Source organism: Leptodactylus fuscus, chromosome 3 (assembly GCF_031893055.1).
Source record: "Leptodactylus fuscus isolate aLepFus1 chromosome 3, aLepFus1.hap2, whole genome shotgun sequence".
NCBI classification, from domain to species: domain Eukaryota; kingdom Metazoa; phylum Chordata; class Amphibia; order Anura; family Leptodactylidae; genus Leptodactylus; species Leptodactylus fuscus.
The window spans coordinates 127,412,076-127,426,321 of record NC_134267.1 but is presented as its reverse complement, the minus strand read 5'-3'; the positions used below and the strand labels follow the sequence as shown (position 1 = coordinate 127,426,321).

Here is a 14,246-nt window from a genome sequence, read left to right as displayed (position 1 = left end):
GGTGTGAACGCCTCCTTATTCTACAAATATTACATTTCTCTGTTAGAACCTACAGTACATAATAGCATGTACATTGTAATAATTAAAGGCTTCTTTATATAGTTATTGTTGTTACTATTACTATATTTTAAAAGGGTTGTCCAGGATAAGTGGTTTTTGCAAGGGGGCTGGGAAAAGTAAAAATAAGTAAATTAAACCATACTCCTTTCCTGTTCCCTATGCTCTGGTCCACTGGTTCCACTATGGTCTGGTTCTACTGATCCCAGGTTTGTCTTTTTGTGGAATCCCATCCTGCATGTGACCACTGAGGACAATCAGTGGCCTCAGGAACGGAATAACTGTTAGAAATAACAGTGCGTAAAAAATTGTGTAAAAATTGCCCCTGGCTTCTGACATTTTCAGTTGTTTTTGATGATTGATAGATGTTACTGCCTAGCCACACAGTTACACAATTATCTTATAGATGCCTAGTTGAAGTCTAGCACATTATGTGATAAATTTTGTGGAATAAGTTCTGAGGTTAAAACATGTGAATAAGCTTTTGCCTAAGTAATATATATTTTTTTTTCTTAAGTTTTGTGCAGACTACATAAAGATAGTACATGGAGGTAAGTGATCCATTATTTTTCTTTTTACATTTTTTTTTCATTTTAACACTGACTGTTTACTTAGAAATGTATCTGTGGTCATCTATTGAACCTGCTGGTGAAAGTCAAAATTAGAATGTTACATTTCTTTGTGGTGTGTGTTTTTTTTTTTTTTTTTTTTTTTTAATCTTGCCGTTTAGAACATATATACAATGTTATCAAATGTCAGATATAATAAAGTAGGTCCTTGTATGTCAGGTGCTGACAATCCATAGCAAACATAATTGTAAAAATGTGGATTTTATGTTCAAAATCGTATCAATGCATTAAATTCTATCATTAGAATCCCTTTTTTAAACTAAATACAAGTAGGACTAGCCTTAAGAAAGGCTATTCTTCTCTTACATTTATTATTCTGATCCGCACCATCGTTTCTGAGAAATATCTTCCTTCTTTCTTATGTAAATGAGTTTTCTCATAGCACGGGGGGCGTTCCCCGTGCGCTCAAACTGCACAGGGGGTGTTCCCTGTGCTGCCTGAAGACTCTCCAGTGATGCTCTTCTTCTTCTACAGTCTGTGTACCTCCTCCTGCGTCGTCTTCTGGCGAGACTGCTCTATACTGGCATCTAATGTGTAAGTCATGCCAATACAGAGCTACTGAATTTGCTCTGTACTCCCTAGAATTACACAAACGTATTGTGCATGCTCAGTACGCTTATTTAGCAACTACAGAAAAATGGCCAACAAAACATGCGTAGTCTGTTCTGCCATCAGACTGCGTATGTCTTGTCGGCCATTTTTCTGAGGCCGCTACGCGAGTGAACACAGTCTTTCTGAAAGAAGACGCAGGAGGACGCGCGCAGCTGTAGAAGGGCGTCGCTGGAGAGTCTTCAGGCAGCACAGGGGACGCCCCCTATGCTGTTTGAGTGCAAGGGGACCGCTCCCTGTGCTGTCTGGAGACTCATTTGCATACAGAGAAAACCAGGAATATCACCGGAACTGCAACGCGGAGAAGAATTTTAAAGGTAGGGGAAGAATATCCTTAAGGCTATTCTGACGTGGTAGTACTGAAAAAAGGGGATTCTATTGATATGATCCCTTTTAAACCTGCACATGGCTGAAGTCGAGCTGTAAATACTTCTTCTATATGCAGCAATTGTCTAGTAGAGACAGGACTTAAAACGTCTCTGCAAGCAAGGCAGAGGGGAGAAGATTATTGCTCCAGTCTGTTATGCTACAGCCAAACTCAGTCTACTCAGGAGTTGGGAGAACATACCTGATCTCCTGGGCACTCAGAATATTTCTATATATACTCCCTTTCATTTTTAATATAGAACTAAATAGGGCCAAAGCTGCAGGAAAAAATAGGAATGCTTAATTTTACAGACAGTAATTCAGTATTTGAATTACATATATATTTATATTAGTATTTATATCCCCATGACAACTGTGAGGAAGCAGAGTCTCAGTGCAGCTGTATTTCAGCATATGTTCCTCAAAGGGGTTGTCCAGTCTATTAATTTTTCTTTAATTGGCCCTGGGGAGGTGGAAAGAAAAAAAACAAAAAAAAAAAAAACTCCCCAGTGTTTCAGTGTTTACCAGCGCGGTTTGGTCCTGCAGCTCCATTGTTTTCTTTTGGCAGAAGTCCCTGCCACATGTGACCACTGAGGACGCACGATTGGCCTCAGCAGTCACGTTAAACTTATATGATATTTTGTTTTCATACCTTTTAAAAAAAATAAAAAAAAAAGTAAAACTTAGCAAAATAGAAAATTTTCTGTCGCCATGTTGTGACACCTATAGCTTTTTTTATATTCATATGTATGGTAGTTGAGTCAGTTTTTTAATAGATTTTTAGCAGAAATGATAGGTGTAGGGTTTATGATGGTGTTTGGATTAGGAACACGGACCTACACCTGACAACTGCAGAATAATTGTTTTTCTAACGCTCTGTTAAGTTACAGTCGGCGGGTTGCTTTTTATGGCCCTTAGTTCTATAGGTTATGCATGTATTATCTTTTTTTTTTTTTTTTTTTTTTTTATATTAAATTGTTTATTCAAAAGTGAAGTTTTAGACATCTGTTGTCTTCTATTTAGATCTCTGAATTTGCTAGTGATTTGAGGAGGTGAAAGATCATCTTCAGTGAATGTGAATTTGATCTGTGCCTTTGCATTCTGCCAGTTTCTCTGTTGTAAAGGCTTCAGGCACACAACCATGTGCATTGTCCGTTTGCTAGTTGTGTTTTTCACAGCTAGCACACTCACCCATTATAGTCAATTTCTATGGCCATGATCTGGAGCAAAACTCAGGACAGGTCCTATTCCTGTCCCTTTTGCAACTCAGGTTCATTTAGTGGATAATATCTGTGCATCACCGTGCCACAACATATCCATATGCACTCTGTGCCTTTCAACCATTTATCTTTAAAGGGGTTGTCCACTTTCAGAGCAATATTGAGAAACAAATGTTATAGTTTGTTAAAAAAAAAAAAAAAATATATATATATATATATATATATATATATATATATATATATATATATATATATAGTAAAATTTATATCCTTTTATTGTACAAACTAACTTTTGTTTCTCACTATTGGTCTGGAAGTGGCCAACCCCTTTAATGTAAATTTAGTCTTTCCAGGTATGTGTAGTAAAAATATTTTTTTATTCCTAGCATCTGATATTGGAGGTGGTTCTGAAGAATTAGTGCTTAACACATCGGAGCTTACAAAGTGCGAGTGGTGCTGTGCAAGAAAACTTCCAGTAGTCTTTTTTCAAAGTACAGCATCTCTTTGTCTGAAGCTGCAGTCACAATTTAAGATGAGCAGGCAAAATGGACTTGGATGGTATGACTGCAAGTCTGCAAGTAAGTCTCCTCTCTTGTAGGTTATACATTGTGTATTTGAGTGGAATAATGCAATGGTATACATTTGGTATGGAGCAGTAAGTTAGTCACAGGACTGTCATGTATCATTATTTAGAACCAGTCCCCTAGGTTGTAAGCTGGGTGCATGAAGCAGAAGAGTCCCTTGTGAAGCTGAGCAATGCTTTAGGCGGTCCATTTATTGTAATTTACATATTATATATAAAGCCCTTACAGTAACAAACTCCATGGGTTAAAAGTTAGATGGGATTGGCTGGCTAGGGTGTAGTCAAACCAGACTAAGTAAACTTTGGAAGTATGGGGGGAGGGGGGATAAGTTAGGGAGATGAATATTGGTTCTTTACTTGTTACCAAACCTTTCTGCTGTATAGCCTTTTAATGTCACTGTTTATACTATGTGTTGGACATTATTTGTTGTCTTCTGTATTGTAGATTTAGAAGAGCAGTATATTGTCTTAATCTTTGAAAAACCATTATCGGGGCCTGAAAATTCTTGTTTTGAAAAGATCCTGTCTGATATGGGAAAAAAACAATCAAATCCAAATTTTTTTGCAAAAATTATCTTTGATGAAGCTAATAGACGACTGGTTGCCTTTACCAATCATGCTCCCGAAATATCCTCAGTCCCAAAGGACCACATAACTAGAAGCGTAAGTATTTGTTTTTTTGTTTTTTGTTTTTTGTTTTTTTTGGGGGGGGGGGGTTTCTTGCAAAAATGCTTAACTTTTGATTATCTACAAATATAGCTACGATTATGTTCATGGGAATACCCTTTTAAGATGCCGCAGTCATTAGCAATCGTGGCATCTTAAGGGTTTCTAAATGAAACTAAAGTATCAGTGACATCGGGAGCTGGTGTTAGCTGTAACTGATAGCTAACACCCTGCTCCTTAAACCCCCAAACATGATTGTGACATCCAAGGGGTTCCGCCATCCAAAATGTTCCCTGTGGCACCCTCCATGGCCAAGTCTTGATCTTAATCCAAAAAAAATCTTGTAAGGACCTAAATAGTGTTTAGGGAGGGAGTAAACACACCAATGTAAGAGTTAAATCTTTTTTTTTGCATTGAAGAATAGACTAACATTTCTTTAAGCCAATGTGCAGAACTAATCGACTATTATTGGAAATGCTTAGACAGCCCCTGCATGGGTCAGCTGTTTGCTGCTGCATCCATTCCCTGTACTATACAGTATAAAGAGCTAGAAGAAGATGGTTATGCACACAATATAGTGGCCAGGTACCATTGCTCCACCTACTCCCATTAACGTCAATGTGGGGGGGGGGGGCAGCTGTTGGTCATTTAAAGGCTTCATGGAAACTCCTTTAACTGTTTCACTAGCAGGGTCTCTGGATATTTTGCACCTCTGGTAGCCAGAGCAGATGTACAAATAAAACCTAAATTGCAACGTTAAAATCATACTAACTCCCCGTACCTATATATTTTCTGAAAGTAGACACCTTCAGCATTGTCAAAATGCTACTTGTTACTGTATGCGAACAGGCACCTTTATGAAATTTTTATTTAAAGTGTATGTTTTCTTGGAAAAAAAATGCTAATTTATATTGGTTGCGAAAAGTGGAAATCAAATAAAGTTATATACACCAAACCTCCTAAAAATAAGAGCCTGTGCAAAGTTCATTCATATCAATAAGGCCTACACTTGTACCTAAAATAAGCAGAACAGGAAAGAACAAAAGTCTGCTTTGTAGCTAGAAATGTTAAATTATCATCCTATAAAATGTAGCAATTACATACTGTGGAAAGCACGGGGAACCCCTAAACCCTATATATTTCTTGAAAGTACACAACCTGAGGGTCATATGCATCTCGAGCCATGTCCACCTTCATGTGACAAATAATTTATGGGAAAAATGCACTAAAACTTATATTTGCACCTGAATCTCATGTTCCATCATACATTCACAAAGAAAACAGATAAATAATAGATCAAGGTGTGCACAATTATTTTTATATATATCCCCACATAACATCAACTACAACAAGAGCTCGCACTCTCAAAAACTCTGATACAGAAAGCAAGCAATATTTTTCTGTTAAAAATCTATACTGCACATAGCAAACTGACTGGGATACCAAAATGTAACTGTTTTTCTAGTTTGCACAGTAGACTGTATATAAAAACACAACTTAAGGTTTCATATATACAATGAACTTCAGCAGATCACAAGCAAAAATTCAAATTTGCCACTAAAATGCATGCTCCAGCAATTACAAAATGGCAGAATTGCACCAACTTTATGCATGCAAGTTAAATAAGGGCTTACTTAAGAATACTTGTATACCCCCCTATAAAAAAAATTATATTGTAATGAATAATTGGCAATTAGCAATAACCTAACTAATGTGATAACTAGGACCGGTTTCAGATTGGAACTTTATTGCTCACATATTATGCATGTAACATCTCAAGTTCCTGCAGTTCATCATTATAGGTGTTAGTTACAATTCTAGATCTGATGACTACTGGAAGTCCAGGTGTTTCGTTTGTACCGTGCGGGCAAAAAAACATAAAAAGCCCACTAGTATACCCATCTGAAAGCTGCCAAAAAACTGTGATTTCATATGGTGACATTCAATGGGTGAAAATGTATTATCTGACTGGAGGAACGTTCCACCTGTCAGAAATGTTTGAAACGTTCATCTCTAGTTAATAATCATTATTGCTATTATTTTAGCATGTAATAGATTTCGCTAGAGAGGCATATTTTACTCTATAAAGCTCAGGTATGGACAGGACAAGGGTAAATGTAAACTTTATTGATGACTTTTTGTTTGTGTGGTGTAAGTGTTTGGTGCAATAAACTTCCTGGTTATGTTCAGAGGAGTATTACATAAGAATACCCCTCTGGTTAGTCTCAGTGGGTTATTACATTATCCCTCTATGTGACAATTGGAGAGCAAAAGTATAGCGTCCTCTATAGGATAGGGGATAACATGGACAGAAGTATAATAGAGACAGAAAGTCTGTGAAAAACACTGCGGGAAAAAACTGAGTTTTCACCACAGCCTTTTCTGCTGCGGCTTTCTATGTGGGGCTTTATCTTATCCTCACAGTGTTTTAAACAAGTAAATTTTTTTTTTTTCCCGCTGAATGCAGGTTACATCAGAAACTCGAATGAAGTTGCGGAACGCCAGCTCTCAGTTACAGTTCTTTGATGATGACGATGAAGAAGGCGACACGCACAATGTCTTTGTAGGCCCTATTGAAAAGTAAGCACACTGCAAGATGAATTGTTGCCAATATTGAAGATATTTTGAGAAATAATTTAGAAATCTGAAGTTGTACATGGCCAAAAAGTCCTGCATATGGTCTAGAATGGGGCCCCCTGGCTTGCATGTAGTTACGCAACCCTAAAGTTTCTGATGTACAAGCTTAAATAATTCATGCCAAATTGCTTGCTTTGTTAATTCACAGGCAGTGACACTACTGTGGTGGATACGCAGCAGAATTTTATTGTATCTGCAGAATGGCCAGTCTTCCGTGAGCTTGGGATGTGTGTGTTTGAGCAATATCTATGTTTTACAGTGTAGTTTTTGCAGCCCTATATCTATGATGACTGTCTCCACCTGATCTGTGTACATATTGGAAAATAGACACAGTAGATCATGTGTTTTTATGTAATTTGCAACCACTGCATTTGTTGAGTGTATTAGCCTCTGAGCTCAAGCTACCAGTGAAGCACGCACTTCCAAGATTTTATTTCCGTCCTACAACCTGAGAGACTAAAATTTGTCGGTTGATAACCATCCACAGAGCCACTTTATGGTTATTGATGTATATTATAGTATTTCTAAACATGATGAGATGATGTCCAATATGATATTTGTAATAAGGGACTTAGTTCAAGCTCGTCTTACAGTTTTTATATATTATATAGTAGAGGTGTGTGGGCTTTTCTTACTCGCTCTTTAACCCCTTAACGATGAAGGATATGTATTAGTATGTCCTGGGTCTTAATGGAAATGGCCGTACTATTACAGCCTTGGCCTGTTGCCCGTCCACTATCTGAGCTGTAACTGACAAAAACTCCTTGCTCCATAACATGACCACAGCATCCAAGTGATTCCACTATGTAAATGATCCCCATAAGCCCCCCCAGTGCCAGTGACTCTGGGCTGCTAGGAGCCCCAAATACTTGGTTGATCCTGCCTCCAGTGCAGGGAGTCAGCCTATGGAGGAGATTTTTGCCTTACAAAAAAATGATCTAAAAAGAGATAAAAAAGTCACATATATCCCAAAACCATACCAATAAAAAGCATGTTGTCCCATAACGAAGTCCTCAACCAACTCTTGTCAACTGAAAAATAAAAATGTTACACATCTCAGAAGATGGCAATGCAAAAATAGATTTATGGGTTTTTGTTTTGGAAATTTAGTAATTCATAAAAAATATACATATTGGATATCGCCGTAATCGTATCAACCCACAGCATAAAGGTGACATGTTACTTATGCTGTGTGCTTTGCAGAATTTTTTTTTTTTTCTTTTTTAAATCAAATTAGTTCTTCTCAACATTGACCATTAAACTTGTAACCCTGCCTCCACCTTTATTTTCACCAGTAAGTGTTGAACATTTTAAATACTCTAGTCCTGCACCTTAGCAATGGCTCTGACCCCCAAATATCGGAATTCTGTATCTGAGGGGATTGTACCAAGTCTGTTTGCATCATCCCCACTGAATCCAGTCCAGAGGTTGTAGTGTTGATTTTATCCAACTGATAGTAATCCTTGAGAACCTCACATATTCCCTAATAAGTTCCATAACTCCTTTTGTCCAGCTTCCCTTACTTTAAACCCATAATGCCTTTTATCATGCTGATTGAGGCCAATGCAAATAGCAACTGTGATAAAGACCCCTGTCTCATCCCTCTAGCCAAACTAAAGTTCTCACATTAACTGTCTCTTCACCCTAACTCAATCTAACGAGGCTTTAAACAATAGCTGCACCCATTTCATATATTTAGACCCAAGCCCATTTTAGTCTGGTTGGCCTTCAGGTATGTTCTCCCAGCACTATTGAAAGCCTAAAGAGATCCCAGAGTAAAATAGCAGCTTCATTTCAGCCATCTTTGCTCCAAATCAAACCATTGGGGGAGCCTCGAGAAACTAATCTGGCGGGGTTCACCAAGAAAAGAGTGTGAAATAATTGGCATTAATCAAAATTGAGGTAAAATACCTGATTAATCGTGATTATAATTTAGGTCATAATGGCCCAACCTTAGTTTCTATCCCTCCTGGAATCTTGCAGTCCCACCACAAATGGCATTTTATGTGCTCGGAGCATTCCCCCTCCACTTTGAAACCTGATTTTACTAACCTCTACTACCACGTAGAAGTTGCCCATAAGAAGAACATACCCACTAGTATCCACTCCCAATTGTAAACAATGCAATGTTCATCCTGCCTATCTCCGTTCACTGTCAGCAAGAGAGTGGTGAAAAACGAACAGCAATAGCCTATGGAAGCGCAAGCTTCAACTTGTATGAAACAAATGCTAATCCTATCCAATCCATACTCTATGTAGTAGGGATATTGAGTCTTGAGCCATATGCGTCTAAGGTAATCCAACAAACGTTACCGAATGCTGTATAGTATCTTCAAAAATTGGTTGTCAATTTCTGCCTTATTTCATACCCTTCACATGCGCTCACTCCACCTCAGCTGCTTCTGGTCTCTCAGTTCGTTCTCATGCCTATCCAATAACTGCAAGGCATCACTTGGTGTGTCAAAGAATGTAGCAGTTCCCAGTCCCATCATTCTCCACCTCATTGGGTTCATCATAGAGCATTGAACATCCAGTGCTTGGAGACTCCTTTTAACATCCATAACATTTCCATATCTGGAATAAATACTACCTTCTCACCATTTATCGAAATAGTTCTCGATCTCGCTTGCCAATCTCAGAATCCTATCTTTGTCTTGTATAATACAATATTTTAATTAGCTTCAGTCTCTAAGGTTGAGCCAGGTATGTCAGGTCTAGTGGGCACCCTGGAATTGTGCCCTCTGGGACCCCAACAAATGAACATGAAAATGAACCAGTTTTCCAGAATGATGGCTTTTGCAGGAAGGGGTTAAGATAGAAGGCATTTTTTTGTCACAAACGTTGTGTTATTTGTCTGTGCAGTTTTTGTACAAATGTTATGTTGTATTTCTTTTTTTTATCCTTTTTAGACTGATTGTTTATCCTCCACCTCCAGCAAAGGGTGGGATCTCGGTCACTAATGAAGATCTCCATTGCCTAAATGAAGGAGAGTTTTTAAATGATGTTATTATCGATTTCTATTTAAAGTAAGTTTAATATAATGTATGCACTTTGAAATAGTCCCCTGACCCCTGTGCTACCTTACCGGAAGAGGAAGTTGTATATGTGTATTCACCGTTTCATTCATCATTCATCATGGGAGTAACATTCAAAATATGCTTGAATGTTTTCATTACTCATATTGGAGTGATTGGTGAGAATAGATGCTAGTATTTTTTTATATAGCAGACTAGGGATCAAATTAGGGATGTTTCACTCGCCTTAGATGGGTTTTATTTCAAGGTAGCCCTGTGTATGAAGGGTTGACGAATCTTACTACGCAACACCACCAATGAACGAAAGTGTGCAACGCCATTGCCTTTCTACTGTATTTACTAAATCAAACGTGTCAGAGTAGATACTTTTCTCCTTTAAATGTTAAAAAAAAAAATATATATCTCTGTACAGTATATACTTTACTGTGGAGAAGTTTTAGGCAGGTATGTAAAAGTTCTTTCAAAACTGGAGGACATGCCTTTCACCACTATTCTATGCAAATCTATTCTCCAGGATGTAATTAGAATAACAGTGCACTCTGTACACCACCCTATAGAGGGCAGCATCCTTAACATCATGCATGACTCAGTTATAAAGTCTTTTTAATCATAATGTGGATTTAATAGCCAAATCAGTATTTCTGTCCCAAAAGGAACAGATTCCCAGCTATGGACAGCGCTGTTTCGGTCTTTTGGACCTCCTCAGCATAGCGCAGGGATACTGATTTGGCAGAGTGAGAGACTATAGACCAGGGTCAGGGGACAATCGTACACATCAGGGAGAGTGTGTGCCTACATAGGCAGTACGGAGACTTACAAGTCATTCCTGCTCTGCTAGGGATTCTGGGTAAAAAATATGCAAATCTATTCTCCAGGATGGAATTAGGAGAACAGTGCACTCTGTACGCCACCCTATAGAGGGCAGCATCCTTAACATATAGGGTGGTGTACAGAGTGCACTGTTCTCCTAATTACATGCAAAATGCAAGATTTTGAACGGACATTAGCAGCGGACACTGCCTGTCAGACACTGACGGTAGTGTGAACGCCCTCTAAGCCAACTAATAGGACATTGGCATTAGACATGTAGATAATTCTGGTTCATCCTAGTCTGTCTGCACGGTCTATCTTTGAGAAAGTATTTGTGAACTGTCCCAATGTTTTAGAACAGTCACCTACAAGTCAGTTTTGTTGCTATTATATTTTACCAATGCTTTGCAGAATATTTGTAGTCTACTGAACATTTGTGTTTTCTTTTCATCGCAGGTATTTAGTCCTTGAGAAGCTTCGAGAAAAGGCAGATAAAATCCATATTTTTAGTTCTTTTTTCTATAAGCGTCTTAATCAGAGAGAGAGAAGGAATCATCTTCAAGAGACCGCAAACTTAACGTAAGCAAAGATGGCTATGCTTTGTGTTAGCAATTCTTTTTTTTTTTTTAAATAATCTGTTTCATGTATCCTTCTATGTAATGTGCTTTCTTGCTAAGACGCCTAAAATAAATTGCATTGTTTAATTGCATTATATCAGGTTGTAATTGCCTTATCGGATTGTGAGCAATGTGTCGTTCATCCAAGGCAGAAATGTCACTTGGGTTGATAAATTGATCCTATGTTTTAAAAAAAAAAAAAAAAAGGAGTGCGGCCTTCATAAATATGTTATATTGTAGAACGTTATGGAATAAACTCTCGAGGTATACACTCCTTTTATTGGATTTTAGACCAGCATTTTATGTAGAATAGAAAAGTGGGCTATTGCATACATATGCCTGCACGCATACTGGTTTGCAGGTAAGCCTAGGTTCACATTAGCGCTCACCATATGTCCTGGGTTTCCATCCCCGAACCCACTTAAAAAATGCAGCACTTTTCTCTCCGTATTTTTTGGACGGAAACCCAGCAGACCTGGGTTTATGCGGGTAACTAATTTAAGTGGGTTAGCTTTCCATTTTTCGGGTCCCCCAAGCAGACTTACTGAAGACTAGTATGAGCCTAGCCTTTTAGGATTAAGCTGCAAACTCGAACACTAGTTTGTTTTGTATTAATAGGGATGATGTAGGCACATTCACGTCGGCTTTGTTTAAAGCCACTTTTCTAGATTCCATGACATGTTATAAAAAATGGCGTTGCCCACAAAATCAGCAAAATGATGGCTGGTGTGGCAGAAACCAATGCCGTCCTTCAGCATTGCACCATGGTTATCATTTTCAACAGAAACTATGATGCAGATCTGACAAGGTCTGATTTACTCATTTTATACTCTAATATAAGCCGACCCGAATATAAGCCGAGGCCCCTAATTTTACCACAAAAAACTGGGAAAACTTATTGACTTGAGTATAAGCCTAGGGGGGGGAAATGCAGCAGCTACTGGAAAATTTCAAAAATTAAAATGGTTGTAGTTTTTGGGTGCAGGGAAAGGGGGAGGGGGTGTTTTGGTTGTCTGTCTGCCACTTGTCTGAGCTTGAGGACTGTTTTTTCTTCCCCCACTTGGAATTCAGCCTGGCTGAATATAGGGTATCTGCAGTGCTCCTATTAACCCCTTCCCGACAGAACAGGAGCACTGCAGACCCTATATTCAGTAGACCGGGCACTTTCAGACACAGGGATACCTAATGTGTATGTGTGTCACAGTCATTTTCTACTTTTGTATGTATTCTAGGGAAAAGAGGGATTTAGAACATTTATTTTTTTTGCACTATTTATGGGAGATTCTACACATTGATATTGTGGCTGGTCATAGACCCCCCCCCCCCCCCCCCAAATAAAAAAACTAAAATAAAAATTATTTATTTTTTTGCTGACTCGAGTATAACACACTCCATGTGTTTTTCTTTTTCAGATTGCAACAAAGAAGGCATGGAAGAGTAAAAACATGGACCAGACATGTGGATATCTTTCAGAAAGATTTCATATTTGTTCCTCTTAATGAAGCGTATGTAATGATTGAAAAGTTCTCTATAGTATTGAACTTTATCTTTTTGTTTATTCAGGAAAATATTGCTATATATTTTTTAACACTATAATCCATGGGGTATTCATTTTCTTATTTTTTAAGGGCCCTATTACACCTGCAGATGTTGGCTAGGACATTAAAAATGTAAATTTTTGCTCATTTGCATTGACCTATTACACAGGCTCATGCAAAATGAATGGTAGATGAACTATCACTATTAAATTGTAATTTACAGTGTTCCTATTGTAAATGAATTGCCTTGTTTACATGCAAAAATAATCCCAATAGTGTGTAGTTTACTTCCTCCTCCATGGTTTTCCAGTATGTTTGGTGATTTATGATCAAACTCACAATTAACACCTTAATGCTTTGCATCTTACTATTACGTCACACTGAGCATATAGTTAAAACTCAGGTCAGTAATAGTATAGCGCTGTAATGCAGTGGGTACAGAAGCTGTACCTGCCGCATTACAGCCTACTGTCGGCTGTTTTACACAGCCGAGGCCCAGTGTTAGCTGTTGGAATCGGAATATGTTCAGACTCTGGCAGATTAATCCCCCCAGATGCCGTGCTCAATAGCAATCACAGCATTTTTGGACAAGATCACCCTGACCTTTAAGACCCCCTGAGATAAGATTGCGGGTTCCGAGGGGTTACCATGGCAGCCAGGAGGACGGTCTCCTGACTGTCTAGGCACAGTTCCCATAGGAACTACTGTGCAATGTTCAGCAATATTATGTGTTGCAGGACATTGTACAGGGGATCTGAGATCCCAGCTTCAAAACATGTAAAAAGTGAAAAAAACACATGTAAAAAGTGAAAAAAATTCAAAAAACTCACTTTTATATACAAAAAAAATATATAATGTAAACAAAAATATACGCACATGAAGATATCCAACATGTTTGTTTAAGTCCCCACTATCCAAAAATAGCATTATTTATCCCGCACGGTGAAAATCGTTAAAAAAAATACTGAAAAGCGCAAATTAAAGGGATTCTATCATTAGAGTCCCATTTTTAGCTAACCCCACTTAGGAATAGCCTTAAGATGTCTACCTCTAGATGTCTTCTCCGGGCTCCCGTTCCTTAGATATCCTGGTTTTTGTCCATATGCTAATTGGCTTTCTCGCAGCATTGGGGGTGGTCCCTTGTGCTGCGAGAAAACTATCCATCCGCAGCCTTCTTCTGTTTACTGCCTCCGCCTTTTCTTCCTGTTCGGCCACAGGAAAATGACGACGGACATGCAGTCGGCGCTTTTTGAAGAAGACATGACTGGACTAGGAAAAAGAGGCGGAGGTGGAGACCAAGAAGGCGGCTGCACTGGATAGTTTTCCTGCAGCACTGGTGACCGCCCCCAGTGCTGTGAGAAAACCAATTAGCATATGGACAAATAAATCGGATATCTAAGGAACGGAGGCGCGGAGAAAACATCTAAAGGTAGGGGAAGAATAGCCTAAGTCCAACGTGGGTTTAGCTTAAAACGGGAT

The 14,246-nt window shown here is 38.5% G+C and overlaps 1 protein-coding gene across 6 annotated transcripts in view; it reads left to right on the top strand.

Annotated features, from left to right (window-relative positions):
- SENP6 (SUMO specific peptidase 6) overlaps positions 1-14,246 on the top strand; it is a 55,266-nt gene that overhangs the window by 27,848 nt on the left and 13,172 nt on the right. For all 6 annotated transcript variants that reach the window (XM_075268301.1, XM_075268300.1, XM_075268299.1 and 3 more), the window contains 7 exons: positions 575-608; positions 3,268-3,459; positions 3,910-4,127; positions 6,598-6,710; positions 9,677-9,793; positions 11,069-11,191; positions 12,642-12,734. In XM_075268301.1, the coding sequence (XP_075124402.1) occupies positions 575-608; positions 3,268-3,459; positions 3,910-4,127; positions 6,598-6,710; positions 9,677-9,793; positions 11,069-11,191; positions 12,642-12,734 (890 nt within the window). The remainder of the gene's footprint in view (positions 1-574; positions 609-3,267; positions 3,460-3,909; positions 4,128-6,597; positions 6,711-9,676; positions 9,794-11,068; positions 11,192-12,641; positions 12,735-14,246) is intronic.